We start from the raw sequence: 18,294 nt of genomic DNA, 5'->3' as shown, positions 1-18,294 counted from the left end.
TTGCCCAGCCTTGCTGAACTGCATCTGACTCCAGTTCTGCAATGTCTGCATGACATGTTTCATCAGAATACATCTTCTTTGTTAATAGAGTCGTCATTTCATGCAGTTGAAACACACATTCTTCCTAAACACACATTTCTGGGGAGAATTAACAGATTTTATATCTAACAAGAAAGGGGCTAAGGAAACATTGTTGCCCTTCATTACTGATTCGTGGTTGCAAATCGGTGCTATACATTTCAGTGATCTTTCAAAGCCAGAACATTAGCCATAGTGACTCTGGCTGGTGTCTGCACCTCATCTGATGCCTGAGAAATGTGTCTGTTCCCTATGATTGCTGTGTTTTTGCTATCGTTCCTGCCTGAGCTGGCTATATCCTTAGGCAGCCTGGTTCTCCGAGGATACTGGGTCCAGATGCAAGTGGTACCAGTGGTGGCTGTGGATATATTTTTTTAAAGAAAAAAAGAGATACTGGCATATGAGAAATAAATCTCTTGGGCTCTAGAACAGGATTCTTTCTTTCCAAGGGCTTGCTTGGCTCAAGATCTGCATCGCTTTAAGGAAGAAAGGCTGAGATCCCTGTGAGAATGCGGATGGTGATTCTGGGCCATTCCATATGTATACAGTGACTGCATGTCCTTTTTAGAAGACGTGTCTTACCTCGTGTCTTTTCATACTCCACACAATGACTGTTGGACGGGTTCCTATCGCTGTTACACATGCCCCCTTTGTGGCCCACAAAGGCATCTTGGAGGTGGTTTAAATGCCAGCAAGTGCCCCATGTGCACATGTTGCTTGAGATTGAAAAGGAAAATTTAATTACAGACCAAAAGCACAGCATGCTTGTGTAACTCAGAAGCACAAGAGATGCTAGCTCAAAGAGGGGATGAATTCTGGTAAAAAGCACACAGTGTTATGGGTTGTTCTCAAAAACTTGATCTGTGGTTCCCCCTGCTCAAGGATGGGAAAGTGACCAGAGCCCACTCACGCTGTGAGCCGTCCTCCTGCAGCCAGTGGCAGAGGGATCCTGCCTGCTCCAGCAGCCTGGCTGGTTTTACGGGCTTATTTCTCACACCCTGTTCTGCTATTAAAAATAAAGTGAGGCACACATCACATGGCTCTCTCAGACTAAAAGACCCATTTCCTTCCAATAAGCCTCTGGTTTGCCTGGGCTTCCCTTACGTTAGAAAGATTAAATCTCCAGAGGCTCCCATTATGGATTTCTAGTTTTGTGCCTTTTTTCCCCCCTCACTGCTATTTTGAAAGAAAATGAAGTTAGTGGGCTTTGTCTGCTTGTGCAGACACACACATATAAATTCTCTGCCTGGGAGCCAGGAGCAGATATTCCCTGCAAGCAGAGAAGGACAGCGTTGTCCTACTTACCCGCAGGCCACAGAAAATAGAACTCTGAGCTGCTAGGTGCCTGCCTGGCCAGGGTGGGGGTGGAGGAGGCCTGGCTGATAAAATGCAGACAGAACAAACTGAGGACATTCAAGGCCTGGAAGGAGCAGGCCCCTTCACAGCAGGCCAGTTCTGTAGTGACCCCCATGGAAGGTCTGACTTGCTAAATCCAGTAGCCCAAGGGCGAGGCACCTGTCTCTGGCAGTAGCTGAATAGGGGTCACAAGGGTCAGCTGCCAAAGTCCCATGACCAGGCCATTTCTCAACACCCTCAACTAAGCTCTGCTGGGTTGTCCAGTGTAAGGATGCAGGTTGAAGCTCACTAGCTCTGGGGCATGTAGAGAACACAGGCAGAAGGCCAGGCCCTGTGAACAGAAGTGGACCACCCTGTCCGATCATATCAACAGCCTAGAGAGTTCAGGATTAAGTCCGAAGAGATGAGAGGTAGAGACGTTTTCACCTGTTGCATGGTATGTCTCGCCCCAATGTAAAACCCTACTACAGAGGCTGGAAGGAGATCCAGCCGCACCCACTGATTTCCACTTTAAGAGGAATTACCCTGACCCTCTGCATTCTCCGGTTCCCCACTTCTGGGGATCTGGACTCAGGCTGAAGGAGGTCTTGCTTTCTACTCCAGTGTCCTTGAGCACTGTGCACCGTGACCTCCAGCTGAGCAGTGGCTCTTTTAGCTCTTTTCAGGCCACCTGTGATTTGGGAAGAAAACATATGGCTGTTGTAGGTAATCTTGGGCATATTTTTGTTAATGAGAAAATCCTAAAAATGTAGACAGACTCCTTGATTCAGAATTTGGACTGGGCTAAAATGTTTTTCTGTATCATCAGTGGAAAGGGTGGTGAACAGCAGATTAATAGGCTATGTAAGAGAACACAGTCTTCCTGTTCTTCTTTTAAATACTTTACAGTGTCCAGGGATCCACAGAAAGGAGGGCGGGAGGACCTGAAGGGTCCTTGAGACCAACCCAGCTCATTTCATACATGAGCAGAATGAGGCCTCAGGGTTTGGCTGCAGACCTAATTAGCTAATGCACCTGGCTAGGAGCTGAGGGTCCTGCTCACAAGCTAATCTCTCTGCTGGAGCCCACATACAGCCCCAGAAAGCATGCAGCGTGCTGGATTAGTATCGATAATGAATTTGCTATTAATATACAATCCTTATCTGTTCGGACTCATCTTCCACTGAAAAGCTATTTGTCTAGTGTTTCTCTTACAGCATGTGGGTAGGAAACATTTAAAGATGAAAGAAGTATAGGTGGGACCAGGTGCAGTGGCTCAAGCCTTCAGTTCTAGCACTCTGGGAGGCTAAGGTGGGAGGATTCCTTGAGCTCAGGAGTTTGAGACTAGCCTGAGCAAGAGCAAGATTCCTGTGTCTACTAGAAATAGAAAAACTTAGCTGGGCATGGTGCTGTAGTTCCAGGCTACTTAGGAGGCTGAGGCAGGAGGATCACTTGAGCCCAGGGGTTTGAAGTTACTGTGAGCTAGGCTGAGGCATAGCACTCTAGCCTGGAAGATAGAGTAAGACTCTGTCTTAAAAAAAAAAAAAAGTATAGGAGGAGCTTACAGTTCAGAGAAGAAGCCAATCATGGTTCTGCTAGATCAGTGGTTCTCAACCTTCCTAATGCCACAATGTATTTTCATTGTTAAAAAGGGGTTGCGACCCACAGGTTGAGAACTGCTGTTCTAGATGGAGTGTGCCAGATGTCATGTGAAAGGAACAAAGGATCTATTGAGCAATCAGTAGGAAGGGAGAGAACTTGGTGATAGCAAGCAAAAACATGTTCATGGAATTATATGTAGCCCCTGACTTGGACTTAAAGGATGCATTTATAATTTTGGCAGGGAAAGAGGAAGGGAAGATGTTTTAGGTCAAAGTATTGGATATAATAGTGTAGTAATCTGAAAAACAGTTCCCCCACCCTGAACCAGTAAATGTTATATTGGTGAAAGGGTTTTGGGGATGTGATTAAATGAAGGATCTCAAAATGGGAAGATTATCTTGTTTTTTCTGGGTGGCCCCAAAGTGCCTATACAAGTGTCCTTATAGAGGGGAGGTAGAGGGAGATTACAGACAGAAGAGGAGAAATCAGACATTGGAGTGATGTGGCCATAAGCCAGGGAATGCTGGCAGCCAGGAGAAGCTACAAGAGGCAAAGGATGGCTTATCCCCTAGAGCCTGCAGAGGGAGCCCCACTCTGCTGTCACCTTGATTTTTATCTAGTGATATGGAGTTTAGAATTCTGGTCTTTTGACTGTGAAAAAATACATTTCTAATGTTTTAAGTCACCAGGTTAATGGCAATGTGTTATGTAATAGCAATTAACAGGAAAGAGCAAAGCTGTTTTGGGAAAGGGTGTGTAGTTCTAGGTAGTACCAAGAGCACAGTCAGCTGTTTAGTGAGGTCATCAGTAAATGGGTCAGAATGGTACAGCCAGGTGTCTAAGAGTTTCATCATCCTGCTTGGAGTGTAGGGCAGAGGATGAGAACCATGATGCCTGGTGCGTGTGTGTGTCATTTTTATTTTTCTATAATTATTAGTATTGTGCTCCTTACCTAATAGGAAGTCGATATTTGTGGCATGGCATGGTGAGTAATGGCAGCTACTGTATCTGAGCCAGTGCTGGGTTTGTTGATGAACAGTTGAAGCTACTCTAGGTCTGGTGTTTTCAGATACGATTGATGGACCTCTCATCTTCAAGCTGTGACCTCGAATTCCCTGTGCTATCATCACAGGCAAATGCTCAGCCAACCCAGGACTAACAGCTCTGTAGGAGGGGGGTCAGGGTGGGATTCAGAGCAGCTCTAGTTTGGGGTGAGAGGCCGGGGGATCTCCTGCCTGTGAAATGGCCCTTATGGATAGCAGAGTTGACTTCACTGCCAGCCCGAGACAAAGTGATTAAAGATCCCTTTTGAGCTTTCATGACACTCGTATTGATCTGAGGTTGTTTATATCCATAAAACACCTGTAAATTAGGGGAATGAAGTAAAAACAGCAGGATACTTAATTCCTATCCTCCTATGAGGTTGAGAAGCTTTCTGCACGGCTCCTGCAGCAGCAGGGAACTGAAGTGTGTCTGCAGAGGGGAATCTCATTCTCCTTTCCTCCTCAGGGCCAGAGTTAAGAGGCAGTTTTCTGCTCACAGCTAAAACCTAGCCCTTATCTTTGCTCAGAAAGTGTCCTTGGCTGACCTCGCTTTCTGCTGGGACCACTGTCTCTGTGTATGCCTGTTACAGGGTTTCAGGATACTTAGATGCCTCCCTGCTTTCTGCACTATACTCCTCTCCCCTCCCCTCTGTTTCCCTTTTCTTCTTTCTTTTTTTCTTTTCTTCCTTTCTTTTCCTTGTTCTTTTTTTGGCCTCTTATTTCTCAACATCTCACCATTTGTAAAGTGAAATATCCTCCTATCCTTTAGGAGTTATCACTCAGTAGACAATCACCAATAATGTCAATGCAATAAACCTAGCCATGTGACCATTAGACTTTCTTTGTTTTTTCCCTTTAGAAATCCGAGAGGCCTTTCGGGTTCTGGACCGAGATGGGAACGGCTTCATCTCCAAGCAGGAGCTGGGAATGGCCATGCGCTCTTTGGGGTACATGCCTAGTGAGGTGGAGCTGGCCATCATTATGCAGCGCCTGGACATGGATGGTAAGACCTGGAAGGCCACTTCTCTCCCGAGATGGGGCCCCATCTTGTCTGTGAGACTTTGGGTGTGTGAGTCAAAAAACTTGGGTCCAGGGTGATGCCTGTGGCTCAGAGGAGTAGGGCTCCGGTCCCATACACCAGAAGTGGCGGGTTCAAACCCAGCCCCAGCCAAAAACTGCCAAAAAAACCCAATTTGGGTCCATGTCTTGGTTTTCACTGGGGGAACAGAAACTACACTAGATCAGGGTTTTTCAAACAATTTTCCATAGAGCTCTAGGGGCCCACAGAGGTGGTTTTGGGGTCTCTAGAGGATGAGAATGAAGATGGAAGTCCTGATGGCAGAGCAGTTAGGGCACCCCCTCCCCCTTGCCCTTTATTAGGAAACAAAAACAAAAAAGCAGCTTCCTAGCACTCTGGGAGACTGAGGGGAGTGGATTGCTTGAGCTCAGGAGTTCAAGATCAGCCTGAGCAAGAGCGAGACCCCATCTCTACAAAGGTGGGCATTATGGCAGGCACCTATAGTCCCAGCTACTCAGGAGGATGAGGCAGGAGGATGGCTTGAGCCCAGGAGTTTGAGGTTGCTGTGAACTATGATGCCACGGCACTGTAGCCTAGGGCAACAGAAAGAGACTCTGTTTCCAAATAAAAAGATTAATTAATTAAAAACAGCTTTATTGTGATAGACATGACATACTACAAAGGTCACTCATTTAAAGTGTGCAGTTCCGTGGCTTTTAGTAAATTCAGAGGTTTGTGCCACCAGTGCCTCATTCAATCTTAGAATCTTTTCATCACTCTAGAAAGAAACCCTGCAACTCTTAGCTGTCGTTTCCCAACCTCTCTATCCCCCCAAGCCTTAGGCAACCACTAATCTACTTTCTGTCTCTATAGAGATGCCTCTTCTGGACATTTCATGCAAATGCAATCATATAATATACGACCCTTCATGGCTGGCTTCTCCCACTTAGTATGTTTTCAAGGTTACACTACTTCATTTCCTTTTATGGCCAAATCATATTCCATTGTGTAGACATAACAGCTTCTTTTAAGTCAGTTGTTTACATACTGAGTTTCTACATACAGTCTCACTGGGGCAAGGGGTTTCATGGTTTTTAAAAAGTTATGAGAAATGACAGCATTTGATAAGCTTTAAGGTTCTTTCCTGCTCTAAAACCCTGTGATCATTCTGACATTTAGATCCTGCCCTGGCTGAAGGTCTAGCTAGGAAGGAGGCTTCTTATTTTGTTTTGTCAACACCATACTCTTCAACCTTCTGAAAAGCAACTTGATTCGAGGCTTTGGGGTCCAAAGGGTTTTGGCACTCTCAATTTGAACATGAAGGACAGACCCAGTAATAGGAACCAGGGGAGACGAGTAGAATGGCCCTTTGGAAGACTAGACCAAGGTCATGATGGGGAGATATTTGCTTGGCCTTCAGCCTAGTCACAAGAGCATGATTCTCTCCTGTTATCTTGCTGGACTTGTTGGGTAATAAGGGTGACCATATGGTGAATGAACCCCAGTGCCAAACACCAAGTGCAGCTGTAGACGTTTATTTTCTGGTTCAGGATAGAGATGTTCTATCCGGGGCATTCAGTTGTATGAACAGTGTCAGCTCGGCCTCCAACTCTGACTGATTGTGACTCACCACGTCTTTGTAGGCCTGATTTGACCTTGCTCTGCGTTTCAGAGATATTTCTGAAAAGTTAGAGCAAGGCACATATTTTAGAGCGAAACTCTCTTCCATTGACTTCCATCATCATTTCAGAGATACATTTACGGGAAAAAAGTTTCCTTCTTAAAATAGTAACAATCTAGATTTGGGGGTTTTGGTTCTCCTTATACAACTGCTAAACTAAAACCCAGTCAAATGGACTACATGCAAGTGGAATTAGCAACTTTCAGGAAAACGAGCTGGGCTATTGTGGAGAGTTATTCCTTATAGCTGGTCCTAGTTATGTCCAGAGGTTATTCCAATATTTGGGGGAAGTTGTTTCTGTAATACTTAAGGGTCTTTACCAAAGTTCATCTTCGTTCTTCATATATTCATTCATTGGACCCCAGAGCTTGTGGGGGAATGTTTACTTCACTGCAAATCTTCCCTGATCCCATGAGGGCTCATGTGATAACATTTGAGGAGCTACATAGGACTCCGGCAGGAGTTCCACCTGGGTTGTGGTTTAAGCAATTTCAGCTTTCACCAATTTATTTGCAATCATCATACTCAGCTGCCCGTGCTGACGGCAGAACTTCAAGCAAATCTTGTAGAGAATTTCTGCCAGTCCCTTTAACAAAAGCCCAAGTCATCAGCTATTTCACGGTGACCTATCAGGTAAAAACACATTGATTTACTTTTGAAGTGCAGTTTCCTTGAAGTTTTGGTGCCTACCAAAGATGTATCCCACAAGGTATGAAAATAATGCCGTACTATAGGCAAAAGGCATTGCCTATGAAATTTATAAAATCCCTAAGTGTGAAAAGAGCTAAGCGAAAAATGCCCAGCCTGAGGTTGAAATTCGTCTCTAATGAAAGTGTTTTGTAAAAGATGCCAATAAGGGGAGTTTCTCAGGTAGCAGGTCCGGGTAGGGATGGATTGACTGTTTTCCAGTGTTCTTTTTCTTAATGGGGGCTTTGAGCTGTTCTGTTAAAAAAAAATCAGGTCCTAATTATATCCTTCCTTCCTCGCTTCTGTAACTGGGGATACTCCACAGAGATTTGGGCCTTCCTAATGAGGTTTCTCTTTGGCGTGGAACGTGTGAAATGGCAGAGGATTTTGGGGGATGATGCCAAAAATAAAAAAAAAAAAAGAGTATTTGGGGCAGGCTTGGGATTCTTAGCTATAAGGAGCCTCTGCCTCCCAGCCAGGACCCTCTGGAACCCAGCAGCAGTGGGAGAGGAGACATCAGTGTCCCCATCCACCCCCAGCTGGTCATGATTAGGAGCAGGTCTGGCCCACACACTGATCTTCTCTTTCTGGGGTTCCTACAAGCTTCTCTGACAGTGAAGTCATACGTTGGCACAAGGCCCAGCTGGAGTTAGCCTGAGTTTGTCTGTGCAACCCAAGTTGACACATGAGGTTTTCATTAGGTAGCTTTGGGAGAGGGCTGCCTTGCTGGTTTATACATGTAACAGTCGCCTCCGTGGATGAGGGATCTCGCCTGGATTTCCTGTGCACAGACCCAGCCAGCCAGTTACAGAGGACAGAATAGAAGGCAGGCAGGAAGGCTTGGGACTGCTGTGTGTGGGACAATGGTGAGACTATGTGTGTGCGCGCTCGCGCATGTGTGCCAGGTGGGTTGAGCTACTACTAAGAGTTAAATAAACAAAAAACCCAAACTTCTGCCCAGTGCCTAGCAGGAGTGGGGACCCTGCAACCTTAAGGCCTTCCACATCCTTGCATGTGGCCTTTTGACTGAGTCCAAATTTTTCAGAATAATTCCTTTCCATTCAGGAGAGAAAGATCATGATTCTCTCGCCTCCTTTGGTGCTTAAAACCACCTTGAAATCAGACGGCTGCAGGTTCCCGCCCCAGCCCTTGGCCCATTACTGCAAAGGTTCTTTTTTTTGAGACAGAGTCTTGCTATGTCACCCTTAGTAGAGTGCTATGGCATCACAGCTCACAGTAACTTTAAACTCTTAGGCTTAAGCAATTCTCTTGCCTCAGCCTTCTAAGTAGCTGGGACTACAGGGCACCTGCCACATGCCTGACTTTTTTTTTTTTTTTTTTTTAATTTTAGGTGTTATTGTTGTTTGACAGGCCCAAGCTGGGTTCAAACCCACCAGCTTCAGTGTATGTGGCTGGTGCCTAAGCCGCTGAGCTACAGGCACTGAGCCTGCAAAGATTCTTTATTGGAACTTTAACTCAGTTCTTCGTTCCCTGTTCTGTGACTGTTTCATCAGCCTCTGTAGGTAAAGTGGTTTGTAAACTAGCACCAGTTGGGGACCAGGGTGCACCTTTCCTGGGTGCTTTTTTGCCAGTATCTCTCCATGAGCTCCAGTTCTGGAGACCTGCACCTCTTTTCCATGTGGCTCCTAAACACGTTTAAGCCTGGTTCCCAGGGAATTCATTCATTGCATGCCAGGAATTGACTTCTCTCCCATGCATATTTGTTAGATGCCTACCTTAGAAGAACTGATTTGAAAAGTCACTCAAAAAGCTATCCACAAAGCTGAATTCTTTCATAGAAGCAGATTGAGAATGGCTGCTTGGAGGTCACCATGGGCGCAGCCGTGCTGCATTTGCTCCCCTCAGCTCTCTGGCCCCCAGTGCTGCTGCCTGGGCCGTGCACAGCTTCCTGCACCATTTGCCATGGAATAAGGGCTTTGTGTCTCCAGGACCCAGGGGACATTTGTGACTGCTTTCTGCATTTACAGTGGTTTCAACAGTCACACTACTACAGTCACCTGGAGTGAATCCAGATGGCTTTGCAAATAGTTTCCTGAAACAGTCAAACCAGGAAACTGTCACATGGGCCCCACTTACATTCCCCAATAGAGGCAGAACAAAGGTTCTTCCTTAAAACAACTGGAGACCTTGCCCTCTTCCTCTTTTATTTGCCTTCTGCTCTTCAAAGATGTAGAATCTCACGCAGTTCTAACAAATTCGTTGGAGTTGTGAAATTCATTCTCATCTCTTAACACACTTGTCATTTTGTTTTGTTTTGTTTCTTGAGGTTCACCCCTGCCTGGATGGTAAATTTAATTCAGTTCAGATCAATTTAAAAGGGATTTATCTGGTCTCCATTATGTGTGAACTTGCTTGTTTTTATGGTTGACAAGATTCACTTTTGGTTCATTTTGAGACAAACCGCTGAGCTGTGTAAGAACAAAATCATGGCCAGAGTCACAGGAAAGGATAATTGGCGGTGTCCCCAGTGTCAGCCTGTGTGCCCACAGAGTCCCTCCTGCATTACCCATTTATTAACAGTACTCATCATGTGCTGATTAGTTGTATTAATGTGACTTTTTTTGTTTGTTTTCATTTGTGGTTTCTTATAAGACAGAGAAGGCGTGTGTTCAATGCCAAGCAGTGCTCACTTCCACTTCTCCTTCAAATACTTCTGTGTCCTAAGCTGAATGTGCTAGAGCTTGGCTTAGGTCTATTTTGTGAGACAGAACATACACTTCTTTCCTGCGTGAAGGAGCCCACCTGCAGGCTACATGAAGTGGAACTAGCTGGTGAGAGGGAAAAGCAGGCGGGCACGTTGGCCGAAAGCAGAGATTCTAAACCTGAGTACACATCAGGAACACCTGGGGAGGGTGTGGAAGAGCAAAACCAAACCAGACTGTAGAATCACAATCCCCCAAGGCCAGCGCCTGGGAGCCTGTATCCTGCAACAAAATCACATCCAGTTATTGTGTAGAAATCTGTGGACACAATAGGGGATATTTGGTTATCCAGGTGCAGCACCTGCAATCCCAGCACTCTGGGAGGCCGGGCAGGTGGATTGCTTGAATTCAGGAGTTGGAGACCAGCCTAAGCAAGAGCAAGACCCCATCTGTACTCAAAATAGAGACACTAGCCAGGTTTTGTGGCAGGCACCTGCAGTTCCAGCTATTTAGGAGGCTGAGGCAAGAGGATTGCTTGAGCCCAAGAGTTTGAGGTTGCTGTGAGCTATGATCCCATGGCACTCTACCCAAGGTGAAAGAGTGAGACTCTGTCTCAAAAAATGAATGAATGAATAAATACATAAATAAGTAAAAACTCTTTGGCTAAAGAGAAGTCATCAAGCCTGTGGATGTTTGTATGAGCAAGAAGGTCTGAGTAGAACGTGAATGGCTGAGAGGCCATAAGGAGCTTTTCCTTCAGGAACCTGATGACAGAGGTGGACAGTCTGTCCTTAGGGGCTCAGTCGCCTCTGCCTGAAGCAGGTTGCCCCCAGCATGGTTGCTCCATGTGTGGGCCAGGTACCAGCAGAATTGGCATCACCTGGGACCTTGTCCAAAATGCTCCATCTGAGGCCCACTCCAGTCCTGCTGCATCAGAATTTTTCTTTTAATGAGATTCCCAAGTGATTGATATATACATTAAAGCTTGAGAAATGGAAAGGAAACTCACTGACATGTCTTCCTTTGAGGATCCTTCCAGTGGAGTGAAGACCCTCCCTGATCTCCTGCCGATGGCTCAGTGCATGGGGACTTGTACGGTTAAAAACTTGAAGTAATTCACAAAGTTGCAAGTGTTGCTAGAGAACAATGAAATGAAAATGTGTCTCCAAATGCTTGCATTTGTGAATAAGCCTGATTAGCATTAAACTCTTTTGTATTTTCATTCTGTTAGTGAATTATTGCTGGATGGCCTCCAATCTTACTGTGCTAAGTTTTAACTGAGTAATTAATGATAAAAAACACTTATGTAATGCTCACCATGCCCTCAGTAATAACACTGGGCAACAATAACACTAGCTAATACATACAGAGTTTTCATCATGAGCAAAACAGTGTTCTAAAAATGCTGTTTGTTGATTTATTTATTCCCCACTGCAGCCTTAGGTGCTATGTACAGTAGAGAGTCCCTCGTTGACCACTTCCCTACACTGACCACCTCCTTAGGTTGACTTAATTTTCATAGACCAGACATGCACCACGTGTATATAACAGTACAGCAGGCCTTGTTTCTTACGTTGATCACCTCTGCATGTTGGCCAGTTTGTTACAGTCCCTTGGGTAGTCAACTTACAGAGGTTCTATTGTATTATGGTTGTCATTTCACGGATGATAAGAGTGAAGTATAGAGGTTTCAAGTAACTTGCACAAGTCATGCTACTAGTAAGAGCCAGATGAATCTCAGATCTTAACCACGTGTCTTGTAGATATGTTATTCTTTATGTGATGTTAGTGGCTATAGGTCATGTAGGATGACAACAGAGCACTGAAGCGAGGACTGAACATACACATGCACCCGAGTCATGAATATTGGGTATTTCAAAGCTATGTGAATGTTTGGGTTCCCAGTACATCTCTAGAAACATGGGGTTCTCCTGAGGTCACCTTTGGTTTGTTGAAAGACTCCAGCCACTTTCCAGATTATTCCTGAGTAAGAGCAGAACGTGTGAATTGCAGACAGTGTCTCTGGCTTTCTCACTGTTTTAGGGGAAGGAGAGTCCTTCCTGGGCTGTGCAGCAATGGTGTGTGTTCGTGACAAATCCACTCCGACACGCTTATCTCCCTAAGCAATTCCTTCCTCTACAGCAGGCCAGGAAAAGTCTGTCATCTCAGTCTCCCTGCCAGTTGGCCACACTGCACCCACGTTTCAGCCAGTGACTAAACAGACTGAGTCAGTTCCAGCTACTCAAGCTAGTGTATTAAAAACAAAATTACTGGTATGCGCACCTGTTTTAGCAAGAGCAGCCTGTCCAGTGTCATAGTCTGTCTCCAGCTTGACATCTTGGAGTCCATTGGTGCACCTGTCCCCCAGGTTTATGTTGATATAAATTAGCAACATCTTGTGACTCCATGTTCTCTCATATCAGACCTGGAAGTTTTCCTCCTGGAATGTTCTGATCTGATTCTAGACATGGATTTAGAAACAGTGAAATTTGGTAGGAATAGATCTTGAAGAAATAAACATCCCCTTGCAAGACACCGGCTTTTGCTGTGTCTAAGACAAGTCTCCATGCTCTTTGACTTTATCTTGAATGACTCCAGGGAGCTATCAGGACATCAGGAGCACTTGGGGATGACTATTTTCTAAATCTACCTAAAAATCCCTATTCCAAGTGTCCAGTGTCACTCCTTTCCATTTAGGACCCAAAATTCCCCATAGGAGACTTGAGTCTGTGATTTCAACTTGTAATTCTGCAGATGACACAATTAAATTTGGGGTCTTCCCTGCAATTATAAGCAATAAGTGACTATTTAAGGCTCATCATGGAAGCACTGTGGTTCTCTGACTGTGACTCAAGCTGGAGTTTAATGAAGCTTGTTCTTGTTTCAAGGGTGTTCAGAAGCAGTCACCCCACCCCACTGTCCTTTCATCATTGCTATCATAAAGGTCAAATGTAGGAGACACTTTGGGCTTCCAAAGTGTTGCTTTCAATAATTATTTTATCCCAAGATAACATTTAATTAATCGTGATACCAGTTCATGCCATAGATACCAGAATCCAATATTTCATAGGCAAAGAGGTCAGCAGTTCCTTTAAACTTAGAGATGATGAAACCTATCTTGGAATCTCATTTACGAAGTTTGTTTTCTCTCTGGTACCATATACTGTACCAACTTGCATTTAGAAACCATGCTAGCTTTGTAGAAGGAAGATTATGATGTGAAAGATAAGAAACTGTTAAAATTCTTCTAATAAATAACATTTTTCTCAGACATGTCTTACCAAAAGGAATGAATTAAAGTGCCTGTCTTAAAACACCCTGACCAGCATTGAATATTAGTATTTTAAAAATCATTATTGGCTGGGCAGTGCCTGTAGCTCAAAGGAGTAGGAAGCTGGCCCCATATGCTGGAGGTGGCTGGTTCAAACACAGCCCCATCCAAAAACTGCAAAAAAAAGAAAGAAAGAAAGAAAGAAAAAAGTCCTTAGTGTCTCAGTGCCTGTAGCTTGGTGAGTAGGGCACCAGCCACATACACCAAAGCTGGCACTTTTGAGCCTGGCCCAGGCCTGCTAAACAATGACAACTACAACCAAAAAATAGCCGGGCATTGTGGTGGGCACCTGTTAGTCTCACCCGGGAGGCTGAGGCAAGAGAATGGCTTGAGCCCAGGAGTTTGAGGTTGCTGTGAGCTATGATGCCACAGCACTCTATCGAGGATGACACAGGGAGACTCTGTCTCAAAATAAATAAATAAATAAATAAAAATAAAAATCATTGTTAATATGGTCAGTGAAATATAGGGACTTATTTGGCTGTAACGTACAAGTCTATGTGAGAGGAAAACATTTCTATACATTGGTTGGTTAGTCATTCTTTTTTCCTTTAGTGGATCGCCTGTTTCCTTTTCAGATTTGTTTTAGTAAGGATAGGCTGAGTTACACTGCAGTGATATCCCCAAGTATCAGTGGCTTTAAAGCCACAGAATTGAAGTTCTTACTCCTGCTTTCTGTGCATTGGGGGTGGGCTAAGTCCTCTATCTGTGTCGTGCTAACTCTGGAGTCCTGTTAGGAAGAAGCTCCAGCCTGTGTGTGCGTCCATGAGAGCTATGGCAAGGGAAAGAGACTGGGTGGATCACCCAGTGATTCCAGAAGTTCTTGTCACTTCTATACACATTTCATTGGCTAAAGCAAGTCACATGGCCGTGCCTAATATCAAAGGGTGTTGGGAAGTACAATCCAACTACATGCCCAGAAAGAACTGCAAATACATGTTGAGCGACATTAATGATGACTTGAGGAGTTTAGGATTTTTCTTTTTGTATTAGAATTTCGTATGCATTGCAAAATTTTTATCTCAGGAAAAATTCTTAGGACTATTATGAATCAGGGTATAATACAATTATTATGGGAGATTTTACACATTCCTTTCAGATTGATCAAATAAGTAAAACTAACTGAATTGGAACATTGAATATGAGTGTATGAGTATTTGTGTGACATAAATTTCACACTCTTAAAAAGAGAGGAGTAGCTTTTTAAAAATAATTCCAGAAATGGACAAGAACATGGCTATGCGCTAGTCCACAAAGCCAACCTAATTAAATTACAGAGGACAAATTAAGCATAGTCTTTGTCTACAATACAATAAATCAGAATTTTTTTTTTCAGACAGAATCTCACCATGTCACCCTCGGTAGAGTGCTGTGCCATCACAGCTCACAGCAACCTCAAACTCTTGGGCTTAAGCGATTCTCTAGCCTCAGCCTCCCAAGCAGCTGGGACTACAGACGCCCGCCATAATGCCTGGCGTTTTTTTTGTAGCGGTTAGCATTATTGTTTAGCTGGCCCAGGCTGGGTTCAAACCTGCCAGCCTCGGTATATGTGGCTGGCGCTGTAACCACCGTGCTATGGGTGCTGAGCCAATAAATCAGAAATTAATAACAGTTTGAATAAGAATTCTACCCACTTGAAAATTTAAAAATTAAAAACCAAAAACCTTTCAATCTCATAATCAGATCCAAGTGCTTATTCTTTGAAAAAGAAAAGCCATAAACTGATGAAGATAGCATATTTAATTAAGAATGAATGTGTTATCACTGAAATAAACTAGATAGCAAAAATAAATATGGGAGATTTTTAAAAAGAATAGTTGATACAGTTTCATGGGAGTGCATTTGAATAGCTATGTGAAATGGATTTTTTTTTCTGGAAAAATATAAATTATTGAAATGGATTCAAGCTAAAGTCAATAGTCTAAATCAGAAGTTGCCTACTGCAGCCTGCCGGCCAAGTATAGCTCAGAGCCATGTTTTATTTGGCTCACATGCCATTTTATAAAGCAGAAAATATCACATTAAAAATCTACATTTTTTTCTCTCCTGTTAAAATATTGGAGAATTTGGCAGGATTAGACCTACATTCCTTCACGGCAGTGATTTGGTGCAGTCGAGCGGTAGCTACTTCTCCAGGTTAGGTAGCACGGATGCTGTAGACTTTGCTGTTTATTACTGTTTTAAACCTGCCTGCTTTGTTTCTGATGAATGAGCTGGCTTGGTCTCTATAGGATTTGGAGTTTGACACCCTCACCTACATGCGCCAGGAATAAGGGAATCTTTTACTGTTGTGATTTCATTCTTCATTTCTCTCTCTTTCTCTTTTTTTTAAAAAATTAAATCATCATTGTATACATTAACGCATTTATGGGTTAGAGACAGAGTCTTGCTCTGTTACCCAGGCTGGAGTGCAGTGGTGTGACCAAAACTCACTGCAACCTTGAACTCCCGGGCTCAAGTAGTTTTCCTGCCCCAGCCTCCCGAGAGAGGTTGGGACTATAGACATGCACCACCACGCCTGGCTAATTTATCTCGTTTGTTTGTTTGTTTATGAATTTATTGTCGTTTCTAGGTGCTTCGGTAGCTTGCTTATTTTAACCTAATTCTTCATTATTTCATAAAGAAAGCAACTAGAAATTTGCCACTGAGAAGAGTCTCAGCGCTACCTCCCAGATAATGAGAAGATAGTTTTGTTTTCTTTACAGTATTTTATTATAGTTCTGTAAAAAATTCCCTCTGCTGCTCTACACATTTTATAGGAAAGTATTTTATAATTTCCGAGTCACTAGGCTTTTTAAATTTCTAGTTTACATTTCAATTTTCTGTTTGCCTTGTATTGTGGAAAGACTCCAATATAAGTAAGACCTGCTATTTGCTAAGGTTATCTCTCTCAGCAAGAATGAGATGAACTTTGGTTGAAGTATTGCCTCTGTCGTGTAAGGTTTTTATATATGCCTGGACGTTGTCTTTCCACTAACTGTGCCTCTCCCCCATTTTTGGTTCTTTTGTCCGAGATGAGTTACTGTGACACAGTGACGTCTCCCACGTGATGTTATGCTGCTTCCTAGGTTTGCTTCCCGGAGTTTTTCATTTTCAGTGCTGTGTCTGGCCTCATGACAGATTTTCCCTTTTACCAGTGTAAATGTTCTTTAAATACTTTTGAGTTATGCTTTTGATTTCTGTTGATTTTTGCCACATAACCTTTGTGCTTGGTGTTTGCAGAACATTTATTGTTACTTGCAGGAGTCACTGGGGTCCTTCACGAGTTTTTAGTTTCTTCCCCTTCCAGGAATACAGTACACAATGCCTTACTCCTTTCTGTGATTTTGTTAGGGGTGAAACTTTTACATAATATATATCATTATGTTTTAATTTTTAATTCCTCTGAGAGCCTTCTTATTGGTAAGCTTAGTCTATTTATGCCTATTTGCATTTCAGAATGTTTAGAAGGAGTCTCTTTTGAAAAACTTTTCAAAGGATTTCTGTTTTGTTGATTGTCTGTCTGTAATTGTTAAAACGTTAGTTTCATGGCAGCAATGACAGTTTTTAAAATAATATTGTGGGGGTACAAGTGTTTGGGTCACATGAATTGTTTTGGTATGGTTTGCGCCACAGTTATAAGTGTGCCCATCACCCGGATGGTGTGCAATATACTCGTTAGATGTGAATTTAGCCATCTCCTTCTCTCCCCTCCTACCTTGATTTCTCTTGAATTTTACTACCATATGTGCTTATGAGTGTTGAATGATTAGTTCCAATTTAATAGTGAGAACATGTGTTGTTTTTCCAGTCTTGTGATACTTCATTTAGAAGAATAGTCTCCAGTTCCATCCAGGTTGTTAGAAAAAATATTATATCAGAAACAAGATGGCGGGCTCACGGTGAGGCACTGTCGAGGGATGAAAATTGATTTTTCCTAGAAGCAGATTTTAAAAGCAGTGTTTCTTCAAAACATCTTGTTTCATAAGTTTGATACACCATGGCTGGAGCAGCCGTAATATGGGTGATATCAAAGAGAAGTTTCTTGAAACGTTTATTTCCAATCCAAAATGGAGCTTTATATTGTGTTTGTCGTAAATCTCCATATTCTTCTCTACCAGATGACTGTAATTGCAAAGTAGAGCTTGCTTTGACATCTGATGGCAGGACAGTAGTCTGCTACCTCCCTTCTGTGGACGTTCCATATGAACACACAAAACCTATTCCCTCTGCCAGATCCTGTGCATGATAATGATGAAACACATGATCAAGTGCTGAAAACCAGATTAGCAGAAAAAAGTGAACGGCTTGAACAAGGACTCATGAGAGAACAACTTAGCAAAATGTTCTTTACTCCTAAGCACTGTTGGTATCCTTGTGGACAGTATCACACTTGTCATAAGAAACTGAATCCTCGGACAGATGATACTGAGGTTTCCAGGGAATTAGAGAGAAATGTGCCTCCTATACCGTTTGAGAAAATGCAATCTGGTATATTCATCAATATGTTATATGGTAAAATAGGAATAATAAAATGCCTTTTCATATATATATATAAAGATCCTCTATCACCTTTCTTTTTTTTTAAAGACTGAGTAGTACTCCAACTAGTACTTCATGGTATACATATACCACATTTTATTTATATTTCTTATTATTTCTTATTTATATTTTCACTCATGGATTGATGGGCTCTTGGGTTGATTCCACATCTCTGCCGTTGTGCATTGTGCTGCAATAAACATTTGAGTGCATATGTCCTTTTGATAAAATGGCTTTTTTTCTTTTGGGTGAATACCCAGTAGTGGGATTGCTGGATCAAATGGTAGGTCTACTTTTAGTTCTTTGAGGTATCTCCATGTTACTTTTTTTTTTTT

General features: G+C 43.1%; 1 protein-coding gene and 1 pseudogene across 3 annotated transcripts in view; both read left to right on the top strand.

The window, feature by feature from the left end:
• Nucleotides 1-18,294, top strand: part of CALN1 (calneuron 1) — a 501,474-nt gene that overhangs the window by 246,884 nt on the left and 236,296 nt on the right. For all 3 annotated transcript variants that reach the window (XM_012807860.1, XM_003794211.1, XM_012807859.1), the window contains exon 3: nucleotides 4,918-5,061. In XM_012807860.1, coding sequence (XP_012663314.1) covers nucleotides 4,918-5,061 — 144 coding nt within the window. The remainder of the gene's footprint in view (nucleotides 1-4,917; nucleotides 5,062-18,294) is intronic.
• LOC105887377 overlaps nucleotides 17,418-18,294 on the top strand; it is a 14,909-nt pseudogene continuing 14,032 nt past the window's right edge.

Source organism: Otolemur garnettii, unplaced genomic scaffold (genome assembly GCF_000181295.1).
Source record: "Otolemur garnettii isolate 467f Iridium unplaced genomic scaffold, OtoGar3 scaffold00077, whole genome shotgun sequence".
NCBI classification, from domain to species: Eukaryota; Metazoa; Chordata; class Mammalia; order Primates; family Galagidae; genus Otolemur; species Otolemur garnettii.
The sequence above is the reverse complement of the archived record's forward strand: the minus strand, read 5'-3'. Positions and strand labels throughout refer to the sequence as shown.